The sequence below is a fragment of the Physcomitrium patens genome, chromosome 22 (assembly GCF_059467195.1).
Source record: "Physcomitrium patens ecotype Gransden chromosome 22, ASM5946719v1, whole genome shotgun sequence".
In the NCBI taxonomy this organism is placed as follows: Eukaryota; Viridiplantae; Streptophyta; class Bryopsida; order Funariales; family Funariaceae; genus Physcomitrium; species Physcomitrium patens.
The window spans coordinates 11,484,375-11,495,939 of record NC_143431.1 but is presented as its reverse complement, the minus strand read 5'-3'; the positions used below and the strand labels follow the sequence as shown (position 1 = coordinate 11,495,939).

The following is an 11,565-nucleotide window of genomic DNA, read 5'->3' as shown; positions in this document are numbered from 1 at the left end:
TACTTTTGACTTTATGTACTCTAACCTCTATTTGTGATGAAGATAAAATAATTTATTATTTATCTATTTTATACAAAAATATTTTAATAATCAAGACTTAAATTTTAATTGATGTGTATAATAGTAATATGAACTTTTGTATATAGAAAAAGCAACATTTATATGTTTAATATCAATTACTCTTGATAAATTAAATTAAAATTATAGAATTTATCAAACTTATCTCAAAATATGTTGCATACTTATTACTTAAAGACTTAGAATAACTAGTTTGTAATAATATTTAAGGTTAAGTTCTGTTGACAATAGGATTTTTTTCTAGAACAGTAATTTTTATAACATCATTTCTTTGTAATTCAATACCAATCTGACTATTTTGCGGACAACTCAATTCACATTCTTGCATATTAATTGTGTCTCTAAATTGCAATTCCACTTTGTTGTTATCTTTTTTATCTAACAGAAAGTCAAGGATGTTGTTTTGAGATAGGTGGCTTTGGCTTGAATTATAATTGTTGCAAGACTATTAAAAAAAAATACACCAAATTAATACTTACTAATTTTTATATATAAGTGTGGCCAATAATTAAACTATACACTTCAATAATAATTTACAAAGATCCAAAAATCTCTTTAGAAATAAAGGTCAATGATTATATTATTATATAAAACTGGTTCTTTAAAAAGATGAATATTATATGCCACCACATTGCAACTTTTATTATCAACAATAAAAAATATCAGTATTACTTTTACTTTATAGGATAAATTAAAGAAATAAAACCTTTTCTTCACTTTCATCAAATGTATTTGCACTGCTTAGGTGATTTGATCCAAAATTTGTAGCAGCATTAAATTAGGATTCAATTAATTCCATGGCACAATTATAGGGAGCTCTCTGTAATCCATTGCAAACTATTGTTAGTAATTGTTATTTTTATGTCAGATTTTTTGTAAATAGAGTAAGTCGTACAAACCTGGATTGAAGTAAAACCAACTAGTTTTTAATATACAATTGGACATGTATAAATTTTGGTACTTCTTAAACTGATCCAAAATCAAAGATAAAATGGTGTGAAATAATCCATACATTTAAAAAGTTGCAACAATTATATAATGTTTAAACAATTTAATATAAATAAAATGTTTCATATAAGCTTCTTCACTTGTGCATGTTAAACCATGGCACCTCTCTCATATTTTATTATTTTCTGCTCATTACCATCAATTTGAGACATACGCATGGTTCGTTGTTTTTCAAGTGCACCAAAGATTGATTTATATGTAGAATCACTGCATACATTTCTTTTCACATGAAACCTACATGTACCAGAAAAACATAAATCTGCAACTTCTCCCGAACACAATTATAACTAATCAGTGGTACAACTACAGCTTTACAACTTACGATGAATGGAATAAAAATAGCTTATAGGCCTCAAGAAACAGAAAAATTTGAATTTGTGTACCTGATGCCATTTGTATTTGATGTTATTCCATATCTTTTCAACTCCTTGCAGAAGTGGCCATCAAATTCCTAAATTGAAAAGTACGATAATTGACTATATGATGTGATGTTTCATTTAGACTGTTAATTTTGTTCCATGTAATGCAAAAGAATGCAAAGGAAAACCTGAAGAAAGCGAGGATAGACACTAGAAGAGAAAATAAAATGAACTAAACTAGAATAGGTAATTATCTCAATTGACTTTTTTTCAGAACTTGTGTTTCATGTTCCAAAATACAAAATGATCTGTGTTTTATTACAATACAATACACAGATACAATGTATTACAATACAATACACTTGATCTGTGTATTGTATTATAATACATTGTATTGTAACCGTTTGAATGAGACAATATCAAACATCTACACGTACGTTAGCAATCTTCTCGTGCGCTTTTTCAAAAGCTGTGTCTGGGTGTGGATATTTTGCCACCACATGTGGCCTGAAAAATAGCAATGTTTGTGGAGGTTATCATCTTGAGATTCTTAGCTTGCACAGTGCATGGTCCATGGGCATTTGAATAAACTAGTTGGGGTATTCTATGTCTGCTGTAATATTACCAGTCTGAAATCAAATTCTGTGCCCCAGCGTCACACAAGACAAAACGCAAGGTTGTAAAAGAGGGAGAAGGATTAAGAAACTCACAAGGACGTAATAGGAACAAATGGGTGATTACTCAACCACTTCTGCTGTTGTATGGTTGGTGTAATAGGTGCATCTTCTCCAACATCCATTGCAGCAACCTCAGTGATTACTTGGATCTTGTGATCCTGCAAGCATCAAATATCCAATGCTCTGACTAGAATTAAGAATCTACTCGGTTGAATTCATTGGGGATTAGTAAAATTTTCACCTTATCCTCTTCATGTGATGTGATGCGTTTCTCGCGCTCATTGCCCTACACTCCACACATGACAAGTGAAATACAATACGATGTCTGTCAGTAAGGCTTGAAGTTTTTGACGCAAACAATTACGAGAACTAAGAGCTCAGAGGATTGTTATCTTCTTCAGAAGCCTGTGGAAAAACTTCAGAAACAATCCAGCATCAACCTCAGGATGCAAAAGCCACCCAAGCCATCAACTCTGTCAACGGTGAAAGCAAGAGAAGACTGGTCACAGGCTTGGTATCTGTATCCATGAGGGAGCTAGTCTGCGGACTATGTAACTAATATGATTTAAGCCACAGTTCATTCCTGGGAGGTATTAATCATGTCAATGTGCTGACATGACACGCTGAACAGAGGCGTGAAGGAAAGCCTAAAACGTCAACTTCAGTTTCTAGCTCGAGAGATGGCTCATTTTTCCCTACGACAGGTTTGACTTTTTTTTCGATGGGTGATAGATATGGAAATTGGTTTCCAAGTCCATAAACCACGGAAACTTGATTGCCATCGATGACCTCTTTAACAACAGGATTTACGCTATTCAGATGCTGTTGGGAGCAATCTGGAGATCAGGATGGCCATTAAGGAGGGGAAAATGAAGAGAAGGTCTGGGCTGAGGAATTGCCTGCTCAGTTTGAGGATTTCCCAATCCAGGCCCTAAGTAATGGTGAACTAAAGTTTGGGATTTCTCGCAGCCTTGGCTGGACAGGTGTGATGGTGGGGGATCGAGCGATTGATTTCGGGTAAATCGAAGATAATCAGGTTTTGGTCGAAAGGGTGATGAATCGTCTTGTAACGGCCAGGTTTCTATTTTATTCCCTACAACTTTCTTCGCTGAATGAATTGCTGGCTTCATACTAGTAACTCCCTCTTTCTTGCGCAAAGCGAGTAACAGAGGAGCTATCTGATTGGTTCAAAAGCAAGAATGTTATTCATGCCATCGCAAAAGTACAATGTCTCACATCATTCAAGTTTTGCTGATTCTACTAGCAAATTGTCCTAGTGTTCAATGGCATACCATGGTAGTACCACGGAGTTCATCTCGTGCCCATACTTCTCAACCAACAAAAAGAAAGCCACGAGAAAAGAAAATACAAGTTGCCTATCTTCAAAAATCTTCGATACTTATTTCCACAATGGAGGCAAAGGCTCTTTCAATATATAAACTAAGCACCTGGTCGAAGGCACATACGTCGCAGATTGATATCGTGTAAGAAACATGAGTATCCTACGAAAGCGGCACCAGGTTATCATGCAGTCAACAACTTACGCTTTCGCAGGGGAATTCTGATTTGCGTGAGTTAGGATATTGTGTTGTCGAGTTGCAGCTTCTTGCATCTTCGCCTTTTTTCCGTTGTTGATTTTTCTTTTCATCGACTCTCTCTTTCGCCATTTCCTTCGCTAAAAGCCGTTGGACGGCTTTCTGGCGCCTGTAGAACTCGGATTCACATCAGCTACATGAGGCAAAATTTTGACATTATTTGACCCTGCTTACACCGGATACACCAAGAAAATTCTGACCAGCTTCAGCAATTCCAGGCCTCAAAATGTAGATTTGACATGCAGTAATTACCTTTGCTGCTCCTCGTGTGCAGAAACCATCTCTTTTTCCAGCCTGGCGCGCATTTCTTCAACTGTGGTCGGGCTTTCATTCCCTCTCGGCTTACCCTGTAAACAACATTAGCTAGAAATGAGGAGGGGATTATGAAAATAAAGGTTCTTTAGAAGTTTAGGTCAAACATTCTCTGGGCCCCTCAGACCAGCCACAAGAGAAACGTCGAAATTAGTACTGATAACACACCTTTTTTATGACTACTGAAGTCCTCAATCTATCCAGTGAAAGCTTCTTCGATCTGTCTGGAGAAGTCTCATACTTCATTTTCTGAGGTACTACACGTTGAGTTCGTTTGGCAGGTGATGTAGAATGTCTGCAAGGTTGGGGCTCGGGAGATGACTTCCGCTCATTTAGCTCTTCATCATCACCATCATTATGTGCAGGTATTACCTCTGTCCGTCTCCTAGATGCAGGGCGCGCTAGGGCTAGGAGTGCCTGATCCTTCTCAGGTTCTCTTGTCCACCGTTCCCTCGGGGAGGGGGCTATTTGCTTCTGTTTCAAAACCGACAGCACTGTGCATTCCTCCTCAGCCTGCAAACACAATTCAAAGTGCGCCTCACATTATATCATTCTGTGGAGCAACTATCAACTTTGCAGCAGTTTACCACGTATCAAAGAAAAATCCAGTCATTCATTTGAACGATCCCACATTCACAGATGATGTGAACAAGAATCAATCAATAAGATTGCTGTGTCAATGAGCCATACCATGACGTTTGTTGACTTGACACTCTCAAACAGTGATTTTTAATGAAAAAATGGAAACAACAGGCTTCTAAAAGCTTTGTGAATGGGGGCACCTGAGAATGACCTTCATCATTTTTTCAAGCATTTATTATGTTTAGTGGGTTACACCACATTTGAGTTAGAGGGAACCACAACTTTCTGGAGGTCCAATGCAAAGGACTGGGGCTCAGGTTCCTTTGCTTTAGTTACTGCAAGGATGTGTGCAGCTATTTCATTGAATAAGTGGATAGGAGCATTATCACTCGTCAGTTCTTCTAGAATTTCAAGTGACTTTGACGGCACATTCACTGATTCTGACTTAGGAAAATCAGGCAGAATGTATGACTTAAGAATGGATCCACAGCCGAGTTTTCTGGACAATGGTTGTAAGCTTCACAACTTCGATAATCAAGTTCATCCTCAATCACTTCGGGTGTGGGGGCCATATTGATTACCTTGGACATCGTTTTTTTGAGGTATTGATTCTCCTTGAGCAGATCTTCCACCTGCAAAGGCGCACACATCCCAGAAGCTTGTAGCGCGTATGTTAAAAAAATCGCTTGGGACTGATGCTCAACATCTAGTCATTTGAAAAAGAAATGATTGTATTCCATCTTTGATATCTTGATTAAACCATCAAAGGCTGTGAACATGAAGACTGAACAGTAAAACATCATTTCATCACATGGAGAATGAACACAGTCACATCATCTTAATATGATGTAGGATTTGGTCATCTAGTCCATCCTTTTGTTTAAAGTTGGTCATGGACTGATTGAGTTGTTAGCAAAGGTACTTGGCAATTACAAACACAAATTGGACATGAAAATTGCCTGAGTCTCCAAGGTGTTAACACTCCGCCATTGTGCCGACTGCAATTCGGAAGCCTGATTCAAGTTGGAAAGAAATTTTCAATGTCTATAATCGAAAAATAAATTAATAAAATAGTTGACAGCACATTCCTTCACTATTAAAATGCTTATAAGTTGAGAAAGTTATCACAGAAGAATATGAACACAACATGATGCTTTTGCACAGATTTTGATTCTCACCTCAGCGCATGCCACATTCAGCTTCTGCAGCAACCTCAATTTTTCCTATTAAATAATCACACAATAACTAGTTTCAGTTAAGAGCCAAGTTTACAGACACGAATTTCAATCGGACATATGTTCACGTGCGAATTGCTCAACAATCTCAGGAGCGTCACAAATATCAATATGTGGATAGAAGGGCAGCAACGGATGTTAAAAAGTACCTGACCAAGGGTATTTACTTGCTGCTCCAAACTCATGGATTTGCTTTTCAAGTTGTATAGTCTCTGATAATCACAACTGTCCCATAAGAGTAGTACATCCACACAGTCTGGGCAGCAAATGCTAGAGAAAGGAGTGTGCCAAATTGAATCAAGTCATCGTAACTATACCTCTTGATCTGATCCATTATCTATATCCTCCGGTTCCTCAATGGCGTGGACACTTTCAAGCCGGGCATTCTGAAAATTTCATCCCACACCTCAGATTTCAATCCATTGGTTTTATAGATCAGTGGTACTCAATCCTACAGAAAGCTAGAGCATGAGGGATCAGAGAAACATACGTTTGGTGAATGAAGAATTTGAGCTTGGAGAACGTCAAGTTGGGTTTGGACTTCATGCAGTTGGTTGTTACTTTGCCTGAACTCTGCCTGCAATGACCGAACCTGCAATGTATATGGGTGTTAAAGACTACACGTAAGTTTATAATAGGTTCAAGAATTCCTTGGAGTGCATTCGTAAATTGCATGCTCAAGCATTTCAAGTAATACATACAGATCTTTTCTGATTTGAACACTTGATAACGTCATCTTCGTAAGCTGTTGGAATAGTGAAATACAACCTGAACTCTGTAGGATACGTGGAAACAGCGACTTTACCGAGCACCATGATTTTGTTTTTGCAGAAGATAAGCATGTTCAGATATTTCATGCTTATTTGTTGATCAATTCACAATTTTGTATGGTGATATTTCATTGAAAAAAGTGTACATGTGCCTAGTCCGACCAGTAATTGTACCAGAAATAATCGAATGTAGTTTGTGGTTTACGATTGTGAGCAGAAGCAACCAAAGCTAATGGGAATACCTTTGAAGTGGAACTTGTTTCTGCTCTTTGCAAGTCTGCCTGTCAGTGCGTCAATTCTAAAGTGTTAGAACCCTCATAATATTTTAATGAGAGAAGATATGGTTAGACGGGAATAAGGTTGAAGAAACTAACTCGAAAGAGTCCCCACAATGAATACCGATCCTTGTACTTAAGGGATCTTTATGATGAGCTAAGAGGATTCACACTATGATTTATACACAAATGAAGCCAGGTTAAGGGAAAGCTTAACCTGGTATCTCTCACGAAGTTGTTGAATCTCTCTCTGTACTGCTATGTTCGTCTCTGCCTTGGTCTGTATGAAAAGGTGATACACGTTTAACTTCTGTGGATGTCCACATGATCCCGGAGAAGCCCTCAACTTTTAAATAAAAAATGAAAAAGAAGAAACAGCCAAATATTATGGGCTTATGAGATGTTCCTTAAATTTAAATTGCACAGGAGTAAGTTGTACGAAAATAGAGAAGGTTATGGGCTGTGCACTCGTGCTGCGGTGGCATCTTCAGGTTTGGAAACTATGGCTATAATTCTGTCCTCGATCACGTCGTGCGGCTTCGGATGTCTTCTTGCAATGTGCAAATCCTGCTCAAGTAATTTTCATGTCAATTATGCCATTTTCAAAGAATTTAGGTGATGATTGCATCTCTTAAAAACAACTTGGTTGGCACCCAACTTTTGGAAGGTGGCACTGACGAGGTAGTGGGAGGATTCAAACACTTTCTCACAAAATGGGCAATGCCGGACCTGCATACAAAGCGGGTTGTTTAGCACTTCGTATATAATCCATGAAATGAACGCATCATAGCGTTTTTTTTTAGGTGAATCAGGAATTCTAAGCCTACTTGTGGCTGGCTAATCCGAGAGGCCCGGGTCTTGCTCTGACTTTCCAGCATAACCTCATCCGTTTTCAAGGTCTGCAATCTTGCACGAAATGATCAATGGTCGGATTGAGGATACTGTACAGGAGAATTTTGAAACCGTACATTCACCCTGACTGAAACTCTAAAGAAGGAAGCAAACACTACTCCAGACAGCATTTTGATTGTGTGTCTGAATACCTCTTTAGCTTGCTTCAACTCATGGCGAGTTTGGAGCAGGACATTCCTTTGACACAAGAAACGTTGGCGTATTTTTTCACTCTTCTGCTGCATGATAGCCCCAGTCTGAAGGAGTTCACTCTTTTGATCTGCCAATAACTGTAGGGCATGGAGCAGATATTCCACCTGCACAAGTTCATTCCAATGCGACAATCGATGTCAATAAGAAAATAGTTTCAGTCAAGGTTGTAGTTATCTTTTCATGAAGGGGCAAATTGATTGTAACAGAATTGGGACTGTTTGTACCATTAATTGTGCAAGACGGAAGATCTTCGTGAAATTGCCCTCCGTGATATTGCGTGCGTCCTCTCCATGAATGTCGCCAAATGCGATAGTGTCCATCACCTTCTCCAGTGTGTCAGTGTCTGACCCACCCATTCAGAAGAACATCATTTAAATTGTAATGACAGCATTCATCCTCGTGATGCTGGCCAATTGACAAGCACAAGCTTTGATTGTAGGCATTTCTGATGGGTATTGGTCTGTCAATCAACCCTAAATCGAACAAAACGAGACAATAGAATTATGCTAAAACTGCAAAGCTACAATGACAAAGGATTTGTCGACGAACTGCGCTTAGTTTTGCTATCTCAGTGAGCATCGCATCAAGGGGTTGCGTGATCATACATACCGACATCGCGAATAATGCGATCGACGTCAATCGTATTCAAAATGCGCCAATCGATTTTCGAATGGTGCTTCTGGAACACAAACGAGACGCCTTCAGCACTGGTCGACGAATTCTCTTGCGCTGCAGCTTTCCTTGTCATATTCTTTCGTGGGGTTTTTGGCTTCTTTGAGTCCATGATAATTTGTTCCTCATCGTGCTCAAACGAATCCGTCGAGTAGCCAGTCGATGAAACTATGACCATGAGCGGATCGTCATTGCCTCGCGTGGACATCATTGCCTCGGGCGGTAAGCTTAAATCTACATTGTTGCTGCTTATCGAGAGGAATTTCTTGCCTAGTGGGAGGTGAAGGGTGCGCCATCCCCGTGTCACAGTCGTCGTTTTCTCTCCCGCCTTCCGAATCCGAGACGGGTTTTGTTCCATCTAAGTCGCTTGAGGCAAGTAATTCTCTCCAGTAGACTCGCCCGTCTCTATCGTGTCTGTCGCACACGCTCACACGAGTTCAGCGTTAAATTTTGTCAAATCCCACTTATAAACCCAGCATGTCACCCCCAACATTACGTAATTTCTAGTGAGCTCACACTCAAACTCTCTCACTAAGTATCAGCTCATGATTGATAATGGTACTAATTATCCTGCACGAGCTCCAGAGTGAGCTTCCATTTTGCGACCAAACAGCAATGAAGGCGGAGCAAATACTCTGAAGTCACAAATCATTAAACTCGCGTAGTGGGAAGCGATACATAAGCGCTTGGCAAAGAAAACCCCTATAGAGTATGTGGGTTTCTTGGTACATAGTGCAACACAGCACTGGTTTTGAATTTTTCATTATCACAGAACATTACTAACACCCTGATCATTGTCAAGTTAGTACTGGGAGTGACTTCGGTACATAATGCGCTGTAAGAAGCAGCGGTTTGACGTGCATTTCATTGACGGGAATTCGTTTTGTTGAAATATGAGGAGCCTGAGCCAGAGCTTTACTGTGAATGAGTGAGGAGGGTTCGGCACGATGTTAGAATGAAAGTTATGAAACAAGCAGCAGAGTTTTGCTCGTTGCGAGAGAGTAGCCTAAGGTTGGTTTGTGGTGAGCGACTTGAGACTCTTCGCCGATTGTGCAAGCGGTGCCAGTATGAGGCCGCTTGGACTTGGACATGTCTCTTCAACAACCTGGATACTTGCCCATCCTGGCAACTACTCTCAATATTGCACGCGGGTCCTCAACAGTTTCATCTCGACTCTTCAGTAAACCACGTTCCCACTGGTGAGTTGTATGGAAAGCTCAAAAATATCGCCACTCTCCAAGGAACAACAAAATGCTCTTGTGAGGGTGCCCGAGACTTAGCAAGCCGTGCTTCGCAAGCTGAGCAGTTCTGAAGCAGAGTAGATAGAAGAGACTGAAGTTGACCCAGTACACTTTTATTCAAAATTCACATTTCGAATCAAAACGAGAACAAAGTACTTCACAATAGAGAACTCATCTCCTTCTTCGAGGAATTTTGGGAGGTCTTACAATTGAAATAGTATCTAGCAAAGCTATGAAAAGACGGGTCGCAGTTGGCTTCAATCTTTGCCCAACGATGCTGCAGTGGAGGAGTTCGCCGTTGTCGTAACTCGACTATAAACTCAAAATTATCGTGGTTTTCCTCAAATCTGCACTACCCGTTCCTGTTGTCCATTTGTTGCACTGCACTATGTATGACAATAGGCAACGAACAGCTTAATTCCTCAATGCACAACTAGCCACTAGCCTCCGATTTGAGTCGTTATAAATCAATTTGATTCTCTCGACGCATTGTGGATGTAATTTGTGTTACCTGTTGAGAATTCGAAATTGGATTTGAAGATTGCTGGGGCAGATTTTCAGGAGAAATTTCGCAATTGGTTACTTTCGGTGGATTCAAATTGCTCACCTCACCATGTAATGAACATAGATGAACATATTTCAGGCACCGGATGTTTCAAGTGAGCAGGCCCATGGAAATCTTACAATTAATTGAAGTTGTGTGAGCCCAGCCAGAGTACGGTTAAGAGCAGTCGGTGGCTTCACCACCGCGGAAGTTGGGAATGATACCTACTTGGCGCTGTTGCTGCTAATACCTAGATGATTTACGCTTGGGTCCCTTCAGCAAAATCATTGTGTGTTCCAACAAGCTCCATCGCGAACCAACGGGTAGTGATGTGTGATACCGTCACACGTAATGAATCTATGATTAGCCCAGAACCGAATCCTCAGTTAACGGCCACACAGATCTCATTAAACCCTATGATGATGTTTGTTGACGAGAACTTGAGGGTGAAACCACTATTCGATCCACGACTGTTAATGTAGTGCTTCCATTGCGAAGTTGAGAAGGTGAAAGATGTGTGCAATGAACTGACTTTCTTCGACACCCCATTTCCGATCCGCACTCTGATTGTGAGATCATCGAGAGTTTTGAAAGGAAGCGGTGAGGAAAATCTCACACAGATGTCTTCGTGACGACACACCCACCCAATCCACGTTCTAGCTTCTGCTTTGAAACTTGCCACCCTACCAGTAAACCACAAGAACCACACTCTCTGCATTATTAGTAGGAATGGAAAAACTGGAAATATAAAAGGATTATGTCGCAACTGACAGTCAACGGCGATTACGGTTTACTCTTCGGGGGACAACCCAAGTACCGCCGGACTACTCGATGAAATATCAAGTCCACTTTAACGGCACAAATAACAGAAGTGTGGCATGAGTATCTGACCTTTTAGAGGTCTGCAAGAGCTCCTTGCGTGTCTACGTTAAATGAGTAACACGGAATCAAATCTGACAACGTGCATTAGTGGAGATAGACCCAAGGATTTGCTAACGTCACATTTCATTCTACAAACATCGTTAGCACGTTTCATGAGGTACAAGTCAATTATACAGCTACAAAATAGGGGCAATCACATCCCTTGGCAGCCCATGTGTGATTAAAGAGGCA

General features: G+C 40.0%; 1 protein-coding gene across 7 annotated transcripts; it reads right to left on the bottom strand.

Moving 5' to 3' along the window:
• Positions 1–182: 182 nt before the first annotated feature.
• LOC112274876 (uncharacterized) lies at positions 183–11,309 on the bottom strand. Of its 7 annotated transcripts, none has more exons than XM_073530099.2 (26): positions 9,302–11,308; positions 8,605–9,081; positions 8,220–8,338; positions 7,935–8,099; positions 7,719–7,790; positions 7,570–7,620; positions 7,360–7,458; positions 7,109–7,171; positions 6,859–6,897; positions 6,337–6,438; positions 6,164–6,232; positions 5,996–6,058; positions 5,790–5,834; positions 5,571–5,624; positions 5,193–5,243; positions 4,198–4,542; positions 3,970–4,064; positions 3,667–3,826; positions 3,022–3,300; positions 2,364–2,408; positions 2,156–2,280; positions 1,883–1,952; positions 1,470–1,537; positions 1,223–1,320; positions 785–898; positions 183–523 (listed from the first exon to the last, which is right to left on the bottom strand). In XM_073530099.2, the coding sequence occupies exons 2-25, from the start codon at positions 9,023–9,025 to the stop codon at positions 885–887; spliced, it is 2,712 nt and encodes a 903-aa protein (XP_073386200.1). In that variant the 5' UTR covers positions 9,026–9,081; positions 9,302–11,308; the 3' UTR covers positions 183–523; positions 785–884. The 7 variants fall into 7 exon arrangements, with proteins under 7 accessions (XP_073386200.1, XP_073386199.1, XP_073386201.1 ...); XM_073530098.2 differs by having other exon boundaries at positions 9,587–11,308; XM_073530100.2 differs by having other exon boundaries at positions 10,116–11,308.
• Between the last annotated feature and the right edge of the window lie 256 nt (positions 11,310–11,565).